Source organism: Saccopteryx bilineata, chromosome 2 (assembly GCF_036850765.1).
Source record: "Saccopteryx bilineata isolate mSacBil1 chromosome 2, mSacBil1_pri_phased_curated, whole genome shotgun sequence".
NCBI lineage: Eukaryota > Metazoa > Chordata > Mammalia > Chiroptera > Emballonuridae > Saccopteryx > Saccopteryx bilineata.
The window spans coordinates 244193724-244212809 of NC_089491.1; the positions used below are offsets into that span (position 1 = coordinate 244193724).

Here is a 19086-nt window from a genome sequence, read left to right on the forward strand (position 1 = left end):
GATGGAAAAACTACAGTTCCCTGAGTGCACTACAGCTCCCAGAGCGCGGTGCAAGGTGGGGTGCGGGGATGGGGGCCCGGGCGCCGGGCGCCGGCAGTGACAGGCACGCTTAGGTCGCGAAGTTTCAGGCCCTGTCTCTGGCTGGAATGGCTGCTATGTTGCGGAGCGGTTGCCGGCGTCTCGGAGCGCGGCTCTGCTGCCCTCGCGGTGGTCTCCGGGCCCCCGCCGAGGGCAATCGCCGGAGCTTGGTCTCCTGCATCGATCGTAAGGTTCTCCCCGGGAACAGGTGTTCGGGACTTGGGCTGGGGTCGTGGTCGTGGTCGTCTCCGCGCCCACGGAGCACGCTGTCACTCCGGGGAGGTTGTCACCGCCACCACTCCTGGCCCAGTTTCCCCCGGGCGGTCACCCCCCGGCTGGGCACCGCGTGCCGGCCCGTCACCCTTGGGCGGTCACCTTATCCTGTCCACCTGGGTGGTCTTCTGGTCCTTACTCTTCTCCGATCTTTGTCCTCCTGTTGCGCCCCTGAGTCTCGTCTGCTCCTTCCCCACCACAACCCCCCAAAGGGGAGGACGCAAACCAGGCTTCTGAAACTTGCGATCCAGGCCTTTTACTGGGTCTTGAGCCCTGTCCTTTCTCCCTTCAAAGCACCCGTCTAGAGCAGCGATTTCGGCAAGAAATTTTAAAACCTGCAGTACCTGACTATTTAGTCAAAGGCACTGACCTCTTTTCCCTTAGATGGTCTAATAAGAAAATTACAACAGCCAACAAACTATAGCCATCCAGTGTAAATGAATCAAAATTATGTCTTTTTGTCAGATCAGCAAAATATATATTTTTTGGTGTGGCCCAGAATTTTGGTAATTAGTTTATGTGTGCTGTGAAATTTTTCAATCGCTGGTCTAAAGGAACTTGGAGTTTGTTGTCTGAAATAGTGTCTTCCTGCCCATGGGGCCCTCCGAAGATAAATTGAGATGTGAAAATGCTTTGCAGCTAATACAGCTGAATCCTTGTTGGCTAATGCTATTCGTTTATTGTTCAGCTCTACCTCAAACATCATGTATGATATCAATCTCTTGTTATCATATTTCATAAGCTTACTTGCAAAATAAGTACAATACCTAAGAGCTTTACATTTATCCTCACAACTCCGAGGCATACTTTTATTATCCCTGCCTTTAGATAATGAATGGTGCTTAGAGAGGTACAGAAACTGCTGACTTTGGTTTTTTAAAATCATAATAATAGGTCATAAAGGCAGTAAGAATGTAAAAAGATTGTTGCTCTTGGTGTTAGATGAACAAAAGCTCCAGGTAATAAAAGACTTGCTCAAATATTGGATTTTATCATTTTACACCCAATAGCTATAAAACACTTTTACTGTTGAAATTCCTAAAGGAAAAACATACATTGCCAAATGGAAAACTACCAGAGTTTACCAACCTGAATGCCTTCAAGAACCCGGATGTAATTTAGTTGTAAATAACAGGGAAGGGTGAACACCTTGGCCCAGCTACTTTGTGCCTCTGGCAAGCACCTGGCCACTTTTTTCTTCTGAAATACTTTTTTGAAAATTTTAAGCAAATGACACTCTTCTTTACAGCAAAATAGTCTATGAGTCCCTTAGATTGACACTTATATCTAGAAAGTACACTTAGGTGTAGAATACTGTTTTCTCAATGTCCTGAAACACCCTCACAAGGTGCTGCACTTAGCATTTTGGTAAACAGGGTCACCCTTGCTGAAACCACGGCAGATAATCAACAAACAGGTTAAACATGAGCATTTCCAGCAGCTAGTAGTGTAACTTCAGCCAGTGAGGTGCTTTCTTTCGTTCTTAAAGGCAGTTAACTTTTAAATAGTAAAATAAAAGGAAATTGTCCTTTCAATATATTGTCCTATATGTTAAGGTATCGAATTAATGGAAATGATCAACAGATATTTCTCATTGTTTCATTGAATATTTTAATATGAAATAGAAATTTTTTAAATTGTGATTTTTATTATATATTAATATATTACACATTTATATGTAATTTCCTCATTTTACAGGTATTACCATTTTACAAATAAGGAAATGTATTCAATATTTAGTGGAGCCCCCTTGTTTCACAATGTAATAACTGAGTTTTACAGACGTACCTGACTTCCTGAAAGTTGCACAGTTAATAATTTCAGAACCAGAGCTCACATTAGTAATCCTTGCTCAGTGCTCTTTCACTGCAATTTGCTGAACTTCCCAAGCATTCCTTGACCACCGAGATTCTCAAGTAAATCCACTGATACTGTACTTTGGATGCATCGAAAGGTTCTTATGTTACTTGGAGTTTTTTGTTGTGTGTGTGCTTTCACCTCTTGATTATACTTGAATTGCTATACAGTGAAGACTTCCCTCATCTCATTTGGACCCCTTTTTCTACTTAGTTTTATCGTGTGTGTGTGTGTGTGTGTGTGTGTGTGTGTGTGTTGACATATTGGCTTCTTGAACTCTGCCAGTAACTTCAGCAAACTTCATGAGAGTTTTGTTTTGTTTTGTTTTATAGTGTATGTTTTCTCAGGATACTAACATAACAGGTAGGACATTCTAAAGGGGAAAAAATGCTTACCATAATTTGAGGGTCAGTATGTGTTTATTATTATTTTAATATGGATTTATGAGGAAGAGATACAGAAGAGGATTGAAAGAGTAACTAGGAGGTAAATAAAGTCAGCCAGTCCAGTTGGGAGTAAAAGAAGAAAGAAAAGGATGCTAATTTATCAAAGAAACTGATAAATGGTGGGTGATAATCATTCTTTGGATGTTGAAGGTAGTAATAGGTATGCAAAATATTATATGTTAAGTCTGCTGTCCCAGCTTCATGGTGCTTCTTGTTTGGGATACTCTTTCCTGACCCCTGTTCTGGAACTGAATATGTTCGGTCCTGCCCACAGCTTCCATGGGACTCAATGAAGAACAGAAAGAAATTCAGAGAGTGGCCTTTGACTTTGCAGCTCGGGAGATGGCACCACAGATGGCAGAGTGGGACCAGAAGGTAGGAGTTTTCCTCATGGCTAGATCAGGGGTCCCAAACTTTTTACACCGGGGTCAGTTCACTGTCCCTCAGACCATTGGAGGGCCGGACTATAAAAAAAACTATGAACAAATCCCTATGCACACTGCACATATCTTATTTTAAAGTAAAAAAACAAAACGGGAACAAATACAATATTTAAAATAAAGAACAAGTAAATTTAAATCAACAAACTGACCAGTATTTCAATGGGAACTGTGGGCCTGCTTTTGGCTAATGAGATGGTCAATGTCCGGTTCCATATCTGTCACTGCTAGCTGTAACAAGTGATATGATGCACTTCCGGAGCCGTGACACGTGCGTCCTGCGTCACCGGAAGTAGTACTGTATGTGAGTGGCGCCACCACATAAAGTACTCTAGGAGCATCCGCATCCTGTGCTTCTCTCACTGACTACCAATGAAAGAGGTGCCCCTTCCGGAAGTGCGGCGGGGCTGGATAAATGGCCTCAGGAGGCCGCATGCGGCTGGTAGGCCGTAATTTGGGGACCCCTGGGCTAGATGTTCCCACAAATACCTTATCTTTGTTTTTGTCAATCCTCCTTGTTCATTGTTTATTCTCCACTTACACCTGAGAGTACTGGTAATGATGTGATTCCTTTCTGAAAGGCACCCTCCTCATCTTGAAGATACCTGTTTTGTTTTGTTTTAGTTTGGTTTTATTTTATTGTACAATTGCTTCTTGGCCTTTTGGCTAAGATCAAGTGTAGTATTTGTTCTGATCAGTTTAATATTTTATTGTACAAAGATTTGGACCGTTTGTAAAACCAAGGCTGTTGTGTTGATAATGAAAAGAAACTTTAATGCCAGAAAACTGGTCCTTAGAGAATGCATTTTAACAGTACTGCTGTATAGATGACAAACAGGCATACTAAGTTAAGAAAATCCCTATACTCCCAAATGCAAACATCTTAATCCCTCCTTGTGCCCGCTAAAGAAAAGTCCATTTATGAATCTCTTACTGATGACCCTGCTCTCTTTTGCACATAGGAACTGTTCCCAGTTGACATGATGCGGAAGGCAGCCCAGCTAGGCTTTGGTGGGGTCTACGTACGAACAGATGTGGGTGGGTCTGGACTGACACGACTCGATACCACTGTCATCTTTGAAGCCTTGGCTACAGGCTGCACCAGCACCACAGCCTATATAAGCATCCACAAGTGAGTGCCCACGCTTGAAAAGGACAACGAAGTGCTCACGTGGGTTTTAGCTAGGAAATTTCTGATAAATAGGGAAAAGATTTCTTTTCAGGTTGGTTGCCTCTGAAGAACCAGACTGTTAAAAGTTCATACTATGTCTGCTGCTGCCCATTGGACTTGACTCTGTCATCTTGTATGTTGCTCAGAGAACCAGGTCTGCCTGCCATCTCCCAAATCCTAGATTGAGAAGTGTCAAACAGACTTCTCCAGTCGAGTGGGCAGAGTCCTCTTTTCCTTTTCCTCAACCCAGAGGTGAAATATCCGGGACTTTGGGAAAGGCCATTAAACTCTCTGAATCTGAGGGAGCTCAGTGAGCCCCCCCTAGACGTAACTCTGGGTGCTGCACATCCCAGGAATATGTTTCATTCAGGCCTTTCCTTGAAAGTTGAATATTCTCAATTGTGACCTTTCCCTTCCCACTCTCTTCTGCTTCTGTCTGCTTTTCTGCCTTTGTCCTCTTTCCCCTTCCTCTCCCCTCTCAATTTTCCTTTTCCATCTCTGTCTCTGTGGATGTCTTTTCTTCTTGCTATTTGCCTGTCAGCATGTGTGCCTGGATGATCGATACCTTTGGAAATGAGGAACAGAGGCACAAATATTGCCCACCGCTCTGTGCCATGGAGAAGTTTGCTTCCTACTGCCTCACTGAGCCAGGTGGGTTGCCACACATACTGTCGGTGAGAAGTTGTTCAAGTGACATCCTAAGCACTCACTCCTTAGCCTGTGGATACGCAATACCATTGTTTGCCAAGAAGCTTGGTTATAGAGTAAACAGAGTGTCATAACTTGATGTTAGAAGACTAAGCTGCCTCTAGGGCAAAGTTTCTTCAGGCTCCTTGTAGGAGGCTTGTTACAAGATAGTGTGACAAAGATGGAAAATGGCCTGATTGCTACATTCAATTTTTACCAAGCTAAAAGACTTCCTTTGGCCATTTGGATTTCACAGTATCAAAGTCTGAGCTATTAGTTATCCGGGAAGGTTTTCTAGGAGATGCATCCTTGTGGTGGCTCCCTTAACTTCATTGACTTTCTCCCCCGCCCTCTCTGCTTTCTCTCCGATCCCTCCCTTAGGAAGTGGGAGCGATGCTGCCTCCCTTTTGACCTCAGCCAAACTCCAAGGCGATCATTACATCCTCAATGGCTCCAAGGTACCTGCGTGCCCTCCTCCTGGAACAACTTGGAGATTGTTCCCGTCTTCTTGCTGACATCGCCTGGATCCTTGCTCTCTGCGAGTTAATATTCCCATAGGATTTTTCCATTCTGGGAAGAAAACCGTGGGCTCTTTTCCTTTTGTCCACCTTCACCTTCACTGTTGCTATTTCTCCTGATTTGGTTCTAATGATTTTGTTCATTTTTGTCTATCCTTTTAATAGTCTCATCAACTCGGTCCCTGATTCCCAGTCAGTGTGGTTTCTTGTACTCCTCCTTAGTTTCTCTGTGCTATTGGACTGCCTAGTGTCCTGTTGTGGGAGGATCCCAGGTGTTTGCCCGAATGGGAGGCTCTGAAAACTCCTGCATTCCCTGATCCCTGTGCATCCCCTCCAACCCCACAGGCCTTCATCAGTGGTGGAGGTGAATCAGACATCTATGTAGTCATGTGCCGAACAGGAGGACCAGGCCCCAAAGGCATCTCGTGCATAGTTGTTGAGAAAGGGACCCCTGGCTTCAGCTTTGGCAAGAAGGAAAAGAAGGTAAGTGGCTGTTTACAGAAAGCAGTTCAAGTTAGGAGACTGCCCCCTATCAGACCAAGCTCTGCTCTATTTCCAGAACTAGATCCCCATACTTCCTAACTCACCTTGGAGGCAATTGCTGCTAGTAGAATTTTGACAGGAGCATCAAATAGAATAGGGTGTCATTAACAAAACACTGGGCCACCGTTGAAAGTAGCAGTTTGCCAGTAGTTACGCAAGCTGGCTATTGTTTCAGTGTGAGCGATTTCTCTGTTATTTCTCTTTCCATTTTTGGCCTGTAGTTCTTATCTAGTTCTTACTTTGCTGTAGTCTGTTAGCCCAAAAAGAAATGCTTATAGAAAACCTGGTATAGACTAGAAATCTCAGGAATGATGTATCTGGGGCCATTTTCTTCTCTAAATAAAAATATTGATAAAGTATAACTCATTGGAGATGATTTTGGGTATTTCAGTAATCTTCAGAGGGGGAGTGTTTTCATCGGAAGACATTTCTAGGATTAAGAAATTTCATAACCAGGCCATGAATAGCAGAACTGTAATTATGTAACTAGCTGGTATGAAGGGTGAGACCCATTCACATGTGATATGCCCCGTGAACAGAGCAGTCATTCTGATTTGTACTGTTATCGTTAAGACTTTGGAGGAGAGACCAGGTAATGAGATAACTCCTAAATATACTTTTCTCATAGCTCCTGGGGTTTCCCAATTCCCATACACAACACTTCTTGATCTCTTTGAAACTGCCAAGTAGTTATTAATGTTCCCATCATAACACAGCAGGTATTTACCGGATACCAATTGTATGCAAAGCCTTATGCTAACTCCTGGAAGGAAACAAAAGTCACTGCCAGCCTAGTTTGGGATTATAAGACAGATGCTGTCTCATTCGTATAAGATATATGCTATATGTGATATAGAAGACATACAAGTAGAGGATTTCTTAATCCTAGGAAATGTCTGTTTCAGATTATAAAACACAGACTGATTTAGGAATTCTGACACGTAGTTTTACAGGATCCAGTTATACGGATTGAGGCATTTGATGTAATGATTGTTTCAATACAAATAGGGAGTATACACCTCAGTGTTTGGGGTATCTGTGACACAGTACCAAAGCTAACAAGTTTAGTGCCCGGAGGAAAATAACAAAAAAGTTCCATGAAAAAACAAAAAACAAGTTTTTTTTTCTCTCCATTTTTTATTTTTCCCCCTCTCACTTTTTTTTAAGTGAGAGGAGGGGAGATAGAGAGACAGACTCTTGCATGCATCCCAACCCAGAACCACCCGGCAACCCCCTTCTGGGGCCAGTGCTCAAATCAGCCAAGCTATCCTTAGCATCTGAGGCTGACGCTTGGACCAGCCGAGCACTGGCTATGAGGAGGGAAGAGGGAGAGAAGGAGGAGAGGGAGGGGAAGAGAAGCAGATGGTTGCTTCTCACCTGTGTCCTGACTCGGGACCAAACCTGGGATATCTACACGCCGGGCCAGCACTCTGTCCACTGAGCCAACCAGCCAGGGCCTCTCCTCTCTCACTTTTAAGCATACGTATTTTCTTTCATTTATTTTTTAATTATTAGTTTTGGTTTATGTATATTTAACATAAAAGAAACTGAAAAGGCTGTTTCTTCGTTTGACAGCTGGTGAATGCCAGGCGCTCCTCTAAGTGATAAGAATAGGGCAGAGAACAAGACAGTCCTGCTCTGTCCTTGTGGAGTTTCCATTTTAGTGAGCAGAGACAGACAACAGACACATGAAGATAAAAGGTACCTTCCAGTTGTGCTCAGTGCTGGGAAGGAAGTAAAAGAGAGTGCTAGGACTCTGGCGGAGGAGAGCTTGTTTACCCCAGGGCCGACTCTGAGGTCATGACATTGCAGATGAGGTCAAGCATTAGAAGGAGCCAATGGGGAGGAGAATGCTTGGCAGAGACAACAGTAGATACTAGGGGCCTGAGATGGGAGTAAGATTAGCCTATTGGAAGATGTTCAGTATGGCCCAAGGGTAGTGAGCAAAGAAGAAAATGGTGTGGGATAAAGTTGGAGAGGTATGCAGGGCTTGCAGGCCAAGGTGAGGAGTCACCCACTCATCCCCATGGTTGGTGTGTGTTCAGGTAACCTGAGCAGCTGGCCTTTCTCCCTGCCCCGTGGCCCTCTTTTATGCAAGTATTTGCTGTGACTTGGCACAATTGACACACTGTATAGCAGAGCTGTACAGCCCCAGCTGTGCCATGACTTTAAGGGAAAGTAATAAGGATTTGCCTTATCTTGGATTTAATTGTTCAAAGGTTTTGTATAAAAGAGTTTTCTCCTGGGAGGGATGGCAGTGAGACCTCTTGGAAAAGAGTGTGAGGATAATTTGTGAGACAGATGACAAGATTGGCCCTGGCCAGTTGCCTCAGCAGTAGAGCATCTGCCTGGCATATGGATGTCCTGGGTTCGATTCCCAGTATTTGTATAATTAGATTTTATAATTTTATAATTAGATATTGATTTATAATTAGATTTATAATTATTTATAATTGATTTATAATTATAAATAATTTATATATAATTTATAATTGATTTATAATTATATTTATATTTATAAAATATATAATTTATAATTGATTTATAATTAGATAGTAATTTTATAATTAGATATTGTTAAGCTTAGAACTTTCTGTTCCATTCTTGCTTCAGGTATTTATGTTCTAGTTGGGGAGATAAGTTCCCAAGTAACCACTATATACCCAGTATTTATTTATTTATTTACTTTTACAGGGACAGAGAGAGAGAGTCAGAGAGAGGGACAGATAGGGACAGACAGACAGGAACTCAGAGAGATGAGAAGCATTAATCATCAGTTTTTCATTGCGACACCTTAGTTGTTCATTGATTGCTTTCTCATATGTGCCTTGACCATGGGCCTTCAGCAGACTGAATAACCCCTTGCTGGAGCCAGCGACCTTGGGTCCAAGCTGGTGAGCTTTTTTTTGCTTTTAAGCCAGATGAGCCCACACTCAAGCTGGCGACCTCAGGGTCTTGAACCTGGGTCCGCTGCATCCCAGTCTGGTGCTCTATCCACTGCGCCACCACCTGGTCAGGCTATACCCAGTATTTAAAAGTTTCAGACTTGTGGTGAAACTGCAGGAACCTGAAAGAAAAGAAAACAAGATCACACAGGAGAAGCAACCACCTACTCTTCCACCCCCCTTCTTCTTTCTCTTTCTCTCTCTTCCCCTCCTGCAGCCATGGCTCGAATGGTTGAAGCAAGTTGGCCCTGGGCTCTGAGGATGGCTCCATGGCCTTGCGTCAGGTGCTAAGATAGCTCGGTTGCCGAGCAATGGCCCCAGATAGGCAGAGCATCACCCAGTAGGGGGCTTGTCAGGTAGATCATAGTCAGGGTGTGTGCGGGAGTCGGTCTCTCTGCCTCCCCACCTCTCAATAAAAAATTTTTAAAGAGACAAGATTGACAGAAAGATAGTGGTAAAGGTCCAGGCTCTAGTGCCTTCAAAAGGGAAAGGGTCTACCTGTTCCCACTGGCTGCCACTTCCAGGGGCTCTGCTAGGATTAGGAAAGGCGTTCTCTCTGCACAGGGGAAGAAGATGTTTTCACAGTAAGGGCTTAGAAGACAGGCTTATGACATGCCAGCTGTTTGTATTTGGTTCTTTAATAATTAGATATTGTTAAGCTTAGAACTTTCTGTTCCATTCTTGCTTCAGGTGTTTAAGTTCTAGTTGGGAAGATAAGTTCCCGGTATTTAAGGTTTCAGACTTATGGTGAGACTGCAGGAACCTGAAAGAAAACAAGATCACTGTTGGTGCAAGTGACCTGGAAGACCACAGGGGGCTTTATTTCAACTAGACTGATTGGCTGTATTCCTGGTAGAAGGAACAGAATAATCAAAGTATGGGTTTCAAAACCCAGTAGCACCATGTGTAAAACAAGCTTGACGGGGGTGGAGAATGCCTACAGGTGACCCACAGAAGAGAATGCTGGGAAAGAAGGCTTGGGCTCCATTTTAGAAGACCTTAAATAAAGGGTGAAGGATAAAGTTTACCTTCCCAACAGGAGGGAGCTATGGAATGTTTTTGTATCAGGAAGTGATGGTGATGTAAGGGCAGTAGTGTTTTTAGAGAGATAAAGGAACTGGGAAATTTTATATACTCCTGTTTTAAAATCCTCATTGCCAAACTTCAAAGTTCTTTGAAGCCGTGGAAAGTACCTGGAAGAAGAGATGAAGGGGTCCAGTAGTGACAACCTAATCTATTCATAAACATCGAATAAGAATTTATTAGGCCCTGGATGGTTTGCTCAGCGGTAGAATGTCGGCCAGTGTGTGGAAGTCCTGGGTTTGATTCCCGGTCAGGCACACACAGGAGAAGTGACCATCTGCTTCTTCACTCCCCCACCTTCTCTCATTCTCCTTCTTCCTCTCCTGCAGTCATGGCTCAAGTGGTTCAAGCAAGTTGGCCCTGGGAGCTGATGATGGCTCTGTGGCCTCACCTCAGGCACTGAAATAGCTCAGTTTATAATGGAGCAGTGGCCCCAGATGAGCAGAGCGTGTCCCTGTAGGGGCTTACCAGGTGGATTCCAGTCAGGGCGCATATAGGAGTCTGTCTCTCTGCCTCCCTGCCTCCCCTCCTCTCACTTAATTAAAAAAAAAAAAAGTATTTGCAGAAAGTGGCTCAGCTGACTTTCTGGTGCAACTTCCTTATATAAGGGAAAACCTAGGCCACAAAAAGCCAAGCGATTTGCCGAAAGAGGAAGAATACAGCTAGTTAGTTGCATGACATAGACTACATCTTAGGTATTCATAATTTCCTCTGGGTTTGTGACTGACATACTCAAGGATGTCCTGGTAAATCTGCTCTCTGCACAAACCAAAACCCACAAAAGCCTCAGTTTGCCAGTCTCTGTGGTTCAAACACTTCCACCACGGCTGATGTCAAGCCACTAATATGATGTCACTAAAAGCCAAGTTAGGAAAACATGTGCTTAACTGACTGTCGTGAGCTGCTGCCTGCACATCCCTGCCTTTCTCTGTAGCTGCATGTGTGACTAGGTAACATCAGCACAGTGAGTGGTGTTTATCACATCCTGGAAGACCACTCAGCTTATAAAGAAGTGTGGCTATTGTTAACAGTTCCACTATTGTCCTTATATAAGGACAAATCCAAATCTTCCATTAACTGTGGTTTTTATGAAACAGTGTGCACATAGCATCATCAAAAAATGATGACAGTCCTGCCCCAATCTGAAAAGAAATTGCAAGATATGATTGTAAGTAGATTAATCCGGTAGAGCGAACATTGGAAAACAGATGCTTTCAATGTGTTCAGGAATGTTTTCCTCATTTTAAGCTCTCAGGGGGTCTAAATCTTGGGATAATGTCACGTGTACTTCACAGGCTTTCAGCAACAAAGAACACTGCCCCGAGTGGTGAGCTGTGGGGCAGCCATACAGTCCCTGATTTTTGCCAGGTGGGGTGGAACTCACAGCCAACCCGAGCCGTGATCTTTGAAGACTGTGCTGTCCCCGCCGCCAACAGAATTGGGAGCGAGGGGCAGGGCTTCCTTATTGCCATGAAAGGACTGAACGGTGGGAGGATCAATATTGGTGAGAACACGAAGGGAAAGGGCAGGGAGGACTGGGCTGGGGCAGGCGGACTGCCCTGCTCAGTGAACGTGTCGCACTCTTCCTTCCTAAGCTTCTTGTTCTGTCGGGGCTGCTCATGCTTCAGTCATCCTCACCCGAGACCACCTCAATGTCCGGAAGCAGTTTGGAGAGCCTCTGGCCAGTAACCAGGTAACAGCCCCCATGTCTCTGTATTTGCTTCCCAGTGTTTGCATGAGACCCGCACTGTGGCCCCCATTCTCCGGGAGAGTGGAATTCTATCCCTGTCTTAGCCAGAACCTGTGCTCTCTTGTCTATCAGTAATTTTTCCCAGAGGTAATAATATACGTACAGGGCAAGTATAGGGACTTAGAACTTCTAGGCAGTACATTTTCTCTGTAGAAGAGGCAGGCTTTGAAGCTTCAACCACGTAGGAAAGGTACCTCATTAGAGATGTCTTACCGAGGACTCCAGATCGATGCTGCTCTAAGCATGTCTATCTTGTCTGGTTCTCTTCTCCCCTGTTGCGCTAGTACCTGCAATTCAAACTGGCTGATATGGCAACGAGGCTGGTGGCCTCGCGGCTCCTGGTCCGCAGTGCAGCAGTGGCTCTGCAGGAGGAGCGGGGAGATGCAGTGGCCCTGTGCTCCATGGCCAAGCTCTTTGCCACAGACGAATGTTTTGCTGTAAGTGACCGCGCTCACTGGCTCTCCTGGGTGCACAGGGAGCAGTTGCTAGGTTTAGGTCTGCTTTGAGTCTTAAGTCAGTCAGCTCCTGGGATGCTGCAGAGATTGCCTCGGGGCTTAAGGATATAAAGTGACCCATGAGAGGCCTGCAAGGGAGCTGTCATAGCTGGCTTGTTACCTCTTCCATGCCATTGCACACTTTATTCTGTCACTATCATTTGGTTGTGTTCTAAAAGAGACCTACCTTTGGAAGAAGGTTCAGAGCAGCCCAATGCCTCTTGCTCAGATGTGCTGGTTTACAATGTCCCGGGCCAAGCCATTTCCACATTGAGGCTCTGTGGCCACTAGATGGCACCCTAGCTTTGTGGAAGCCCAGCCATGGTGGTGTCAGGTGGTTCCTCCCCGTGAGCCAGAAAGACGGGTTCTCCGGCTTTGCACTCTGGTAGGAACTGCTAAGCTGTCGCTGACCACAGAGAACATGGAGCATCTTTTTGGCTTGACTGGGTATCTGTAGGTTGTTCTTTCTCATATTAACTCATAGCAGGCTGCCAAATTGGGGGCTGGGGTGGAGAGAAAAACCCCTTGTTCCAGTCTTCCCAAAATTAAAGATGCCTAATCCCTGTCTCCCTGCAGATCTGCAACCAGGCCTTACAGATGCATGGAGGCTACGGCTACCTGAAGGACTACGCTGTTCAGCAGTACATGCGGGACTCCAGGGTGCATCAAATCCTAGAAGGTGAGCATGTCCAGAGTTATTCCCTTCCTTTCAGAGAATGGTTCCGGATTGCCAGCCTAGTGACTGGTGCTCAGGCTTCCACCAGGCCTGTCTGTCTTTGGCATCTTCTTCCCTGCCTCTCCCTGACCCTGCTCTGAAGGGCCGCGGGGGTCATACAAAGAGCACGAGCCCCGGAGCCAGGAGGCTCTGTGCTGTCATGGTGGTAAGTCAGCGATTTACTTCATTTATGATCTTTTTCTTATAAATTTTAGAAAAGGGTGAAACAGATAATATATAAGAAAACATTGTGAAGACCCCGTAGTGACGATTTACTGTTAGAAAGCAAGTGCTTGGTTCCCAGGAGTCCCTAAACTCCCATACAGTAATTTAAAGGGCAAATGTGAGCCAGTTTGATCACCCTGCCTTTAAAATTTGTTGTCAGCCTCATGGTCTAAAAGAGGTCTCTATCAATATTTCTACTGGATTTTTCAGTAAAATAAATCATCAGTGTATTGGTGTCTTTTTGGTAATAACAAACATTCGGGCAGGCAAAAGTGTAAGCTCTTGGAGCATGCTCAGAACATGGCCTTCTCCACTCTCCACACCAAAAGATGGGGCAAATGCTTTGGTTGCAGGGACTTTCGGTGAAATAACAGGTGTTGCTTTTATGGGGCATAGCAGAAGCCTCTGAGCATTGGCTTTCCTGCCGATCTCAAAGCATCCTCTGCAAACCTGAAGGCACATGAGAACTGCCTGGAGGGCTTGTGAGAGCACATTGCCGGGCCCCACTCCAGAGTTTCTGACTCAGTGGGTCTTGGGTGGCCTGAGAATTGGCATCTGTAACAACTTTTCCTATGAGGCTGCTGCTGCTTGTGGGAGAACCACACTCGCAGACCCACTACTCTGGTGATATGTTCTGATCCCAGGCTCCTCAAGGTTGGGGCCTGCTTTCTGCTGCACACCTCATCCCTAAAATATGTTTATGAGCTCAGTGGCTAGTGTTCAAATTAAATTAGTCTTTGCCTTCATTGTAACTTTTTAACCCTGTTAGAACAAATGGGAAAAGCCAGATACATTTGTTTCAGGCCATACCATTCTCCACTCATAGAAGACTCTGGGCATTGATCTTCCACACTTTGTTTTATCATGCACTTTGTTATAGGATAAGTCAGAAATTTTAGATTTGATTTTATTTGAGATGTGTGAATATTCATCCTTCATGGGGGTTCCTATTTCTCTGCATTGAAGGCCATTATAAAAATGAAGCAAGCAGTTGACCCCCTCTCAGGGAAAATGTTTGTTCTTTTAAAATTGAGTATTGTGATTACCAAAGAAATTGGTGTATTTAATGTTGAAAACTTATAAAATATAGGAAAAGTAAAAAAAAAAAAAAATCACTTATGTTTCCACAGCCAAAATCAATACTTTGAAATCCTTTTATATTTAAGTCCAAAAATATCTCTTGGTCCTTTTCTCTACTTTTATAGATACAGTTTTAAAAAATAGATTTCTACTATATAGACACCATTTCTTCTTCTTTTTCCTCCATCTTCTTCTTTCTTCCTCCTTTCTTCTTTCTTCTTCCCTAGTAAAAGCAGAGGTTTTTTTAAAGTAAATTTATTCCTCACTTTCTGACATTTTTCTGTACCTTGGAGAGAAGCGTGTGGTGATTTGGTCCCTTGCGGTTGCAGTTACATGCATGAGCACCCTGAGTGAGGCTCAGAGCACCCTGGTCAGAGCTTCGCCGAGTTCCCAGGCTCTGCTATTAACTGTCTCCTCTCACTCCCTCCTCCAGGTACCAATGAAGTGATGAGGATGCTGATCTCTCGAAGCCTGCTGCAGGAGTAGCACCCACACTTGGCCTTCTAAGTTTAAGGTGCAGCTTGAATTTGTACTGAGTGGCTCCTTGTGGACAGGGCTATGACAAGTGAGTCATGGACTAGATCGAAGGCCTGAGCTCTTTCGGTGGACCCTTCACTCTGTGTGTTGACAGCAGTGTCCGCTGTAGGCTGGAGCAGAGTCTTCAGAGAACTGGAGGAGCAGCTTGATTGGGGATGTCACAACTTCTTGTTTCCTGCCTTGTTTCCTAATGCACAAAGGTGACTAATGAAGATGCATCACCGGACCTTAATCCTTTCTTGGACCCACATCGTGTTGATTTACCTGGATTTTTCTGGTTCACTGGATCCTTTTTCAGGGATCTGGGTACCTACGTGGAGGATCTTTACTATTTATAAAGCAAAGGTGTGAGAAAGGAAAAATGGAGGGAAAATGGCCTATCTTTATCTGTCCTCTGCACCTCAGCTAAGGATGTCGAAAGCTTCTATGGGGCGCACTTGGCTAAATAGCACACCTCTGAATGTAAGTCCTGGCAAAATAAGTGTGAGGAAAACTTCACTCCTAAGCTGTGAGTCAGGGTGTATCTGGACATTTAGACTGCCTGAATATCAAGGACTGAGGTTATTTGGAACTTGGAATATTTGTTACTGTTTTTCTTTTTTAAGAAGCATGTGGTCTAGGAATGGTATTCAGAATTTCCACAGTCCTTTCCAGTAAGTGCTTTCAGTATATATTTTCTATCTGCATTTTTTATTTCTCTTTTGAAGTTGCTCCTCTTTTTAAATGGTTCTAATTACTGCAGTGATAAATAAAACCCACCCCTTTCTGTACTATCTTGAGTTCTACTAAGGTTGGTTTTTATTTTTCTCTCTCCAACTAAGCCTTTACAACTATTTAACAATCTTTTTATATTTAATTAAACATTTAACTAGATTTTGGAATAATAAAATCTCTCCTTGACCTAATTGGCTTTTCAAAAATAGGCCCCTTAGCCCTGGCCAGTTAGCTCAGTTGGGTAGAGCTGATATCATCGCAGTAGGCCAAGGTTGCCGGTTCAGTCCCCAGTCAGGGCACATACAAGAATCAACCAGTGAATGCATAAGTAAATAGAACAACTAATCGATGTTTCTTTCCCTTCCTCTGTCGAAAATCAATTTTTAAAAAATTTTAAATAGGGTTCTTAAATGACAAATAGCTTGCAAACTAAGCATTGTTTATGATTTATGAAAATACAGTCATATTCAAAGATGGAGGCTTTTCAGAGAACCCTGTTATAAATAACCATCATGTGACTCTATCTCATCTCTATAGAAAAAAATACCCGTGATATTTTAATTACAAGTCCAACTACAGAGACCAAAATATGCATCTTTAACTATGACAAATATTTTACTTTTCAAATACATATTTTCTGTAATGAACTGTGCCCAGCACTACAGGGCGCAGGGTATGGCTATATTGCAATCTTGAAAATAATTTTCTGCCTTCCAAGGCCTTATTGAACGGCTTTAGTGCAAGGTAATGCCAGGTCTACAGAAGAGACTGAGCTGGGAAAAGTGATAAAATGGGGAAGGATTCATGGAGATGCTAGGAATTCAAATTAAGCTTTTATGAAAGAGAACCAAGAAAGCTGGTTTCAGATGGAAAGATGCAGGACCAGGAAAAGTGAAAATTTTTGTGGGAGTGTTGAGACTTGTTTAGCTGTTATTTGGCACTGGCATGGGAAAGAAGAAAATGTTAAGTAGAATCTGGAGCGCGAGTTACGAAAGCCAAGGTTTGGGTTTTATTTGTAAGCAGTGGAGAGCCACAGGAAGTTTTTAATGAGGAAGATATGATGAGGTTAAGCCATTTATAAGAACATTCTGGAATGCACATGTAGGGTGAATATGAGTGGGGAAAGGCATCCCCAGTCCATAGGTCCTTGAAGTAGTCAGGGTGTGGAGCAATGTGAACCTGGACTTGGGAGGGAAAGGAAAGAGCAGATGTGAGTGGAAACTGACCCGTGTTCAGGATGTCCGCTGTGGAACTTGAGGCTTCCCTAGTAAGTGGGCTGCTTTCTGGCATTCCAGTTCTGAGAGGCTCCTGTTCTGACTGAAGCAAAAACAGCTGTTAATGTTGTCTTACTCTTTCTGTCCCTCGTGAGAGGGTGATGAAATGCTGGTTATTACAAATGCATTCTGCACTATTCAGAGTTCGGTTTCCCAGCAGCCTGGCCAGGGATTTGACCCCTGTATCAAGAACATGGTGAACTTCAAGCTGAACTATCATTGTTCATTTAGCTGTTCCAAAAATGAAACCAAAAGAACAGACATATATTAAGAAAAACATCTGTGCCAGGTTCTATTTTAGCTGTGCAATGTATACAGATGACCAAACACAACTTAACTTGGATGGACCTTGTGGACTGAGGCCACTGGTAACTAGGAAACAATTTCAGTATGTGGTAGTAAGAACAAAGTCATGCACAGTGTTCTGGGGCGCAAGTAGTCTTAGTGATCCTAAAATGACAACTTCAATCAAAGTTGAATTTCCAAGTTGTCAGAACTCTTCAGTATCTCTTCAAACTACCTCCCATCATAGTACTATCACAGTTAAAGGGGAATCTAACTGCTCTAATTATGTGTAAATTTAAACAGAAGAATGTTTAGGTTACCTGTTAACATTTTATTCTTTATAGATTTTTGATCAATTAAGAGTACCTTATTTACTTATGTGCTTTAGTGCTTAGCTGGTTATTCTCTTATTTTAAAAACAATAGGACTTCTCCCAGTCTTGTCTCCATTAAGCCCAGTCCAGATATTCTGCACCATGGTTTAGCCCCTATCAAAGCTCAGCCCAGTCCAGGCGCCGCTAAGAGCCTGTACTTGGAAGACCATCAGGCTGTCGGCCCACGCAGCATGGGAGCAAGGGAGGCCAGTGTGTGTCTCAGCAGGAAGGAAGGCAGTGAGAAGAGCGAAAAGGGCCGGATCTCTCTTTGGCCTCTGTTTATATTTTTGGGCTGGGAAGCACTAGCTTTCCTTAAGCCAATTCAGAGTTTCTTTAAAATTTCATGAGCTTGTGTTAGTTCCTCCCACTAACCAATCAGTTCTCTTCCCACCAGCAGAGGGGCAAGGGTGTTCCGGTCCATCGTGCTTTAGAGAAGTGGGACCTGTGGTTTATTTCCAGAGCAGTTCTGTTCAGCTTTGGCTTAGTTCTCCTGCTCCCCAGCTTTAATGTGGGCATTATAGTTTTCTCTCGATTTCGTAAAGAACTATGTAAACAGTACTCCAATACAGACCACTGGTCACCTCCCTTAACTCTCCCCTGGCTGAAAACCTGGAGCAGAGCATGTTATTCTGGACTTTCTGCAGAAAACCTGGAAGTAACACTGCTTTTCATTTTGTCTATAAGCCAATTTATAGGCTTAACGAGCTGGGAAGTTCTTCCACCAGACTTGAAGGTGATCAGAGGCAAAAAATATCTAATTCATCTCTTTATCCTTGGTACCTTTCTGGCATTTAGCAGGAAGTCAATGTTTATTGAACGAGTAGAAAAGGACTGGGGAAAAAGCCATCATTTTGAATGCGCTGCTAATTATAGCTGCTGGCACATCCCATGTGGGAATAGACAAGACACACCATCAAAGGTCAGCTCCACACGAGGACATGGTGAATCTCCAGAGAAGTACGGTGAGCACAAAGGCTCACTTGGCAGGTAACGAACTGTGTGATCCCGTTTATAGAGCATTCGTGGGAAACAGGAGAGATGAAAAACAGGTTAGTTTTCATCGGTTGGGGGGAGGGGAAGGATGTCTATGAAGGGGCAGCAGAGGGGGCTGTGGGGAGGGAACAATTTTGCATCATGAATGTGATGGTGGCCACACGAAGTCACACGAAATCATACAATTGCATAGAACCGTACACACAGACCCATGCAGATGAGCGTGCCTATTACCAGTGGTTGCACTAATGTCAGTTTCATGGTACTGATACTGTACATTATGTAGCATGCTCATGTTGAGGGAGGAGGGGGAGGTGCACATGGGACCTCCATGTATACTTTTTACCACTTCCTGTAAATTTATAACTACTTCAAAATAAAATTTCTAAGTCAACCTGCTGCTGAGACTGCTTCCCCGACCTAGCCTATCCTTTGTAGGGCAAGCCTTCCACGCACCCGGCTGTTGGTGGTGGCAGCCCTGCAGGCCTTTCCTGCAGTTTACCAAGCTGGCTCAGGAGGGCGCACAGAGGCGGAGGGCTTGGGCCAAGGGGAGATGGGAGGACAGGGAGACGGGGCAGTGGTGGGCCAGGTGATTTGGGATGGGC

At 44.1% G+C, this 19086-nt stretch overlaps 1 protein-coding gene and 1 pseudogene across 1 annotated transcript; both read left to right on the forward strand.

Annotated features, from left to right (window-relative positions):
• Positions 1 to 25: 25 nt before the first annotated feature.
• Positions 26 to 15621, forward strand: ACAD8 (acyl-CoA dehydrogenase family member 8). Its single transcript, XM_066259782.1, has 11 exons — positions 26 to 264; positions 2929 to 3029; positions 4057 to 4226; positions 4807 to 4916; positions 5334 to 5410; positions 5816 to 5953; positions 11410 to 11545; positions 11637 to 11734; positions 12076 to 12228; positions 12862 to 12964; positions 14739 to 15621. Exons 1-11 carry the CDS (start codon positions 147 to 149, stop codon positions 14789 to 14791), a joined length of 1257 nt encoding a protein of 418 aa, XP_066115879.1. The 5' UTR covers positions 26 to 146; the 3' UTR covers positions 14792 to 15621.
• Positions 3741 to 3869, forward strand: LOC136327687 (U2 spliceosomal RNA; annotated as a pseudogene).
• Positions 15622 to 19086: the final 3465 nt, after the last annotated feature.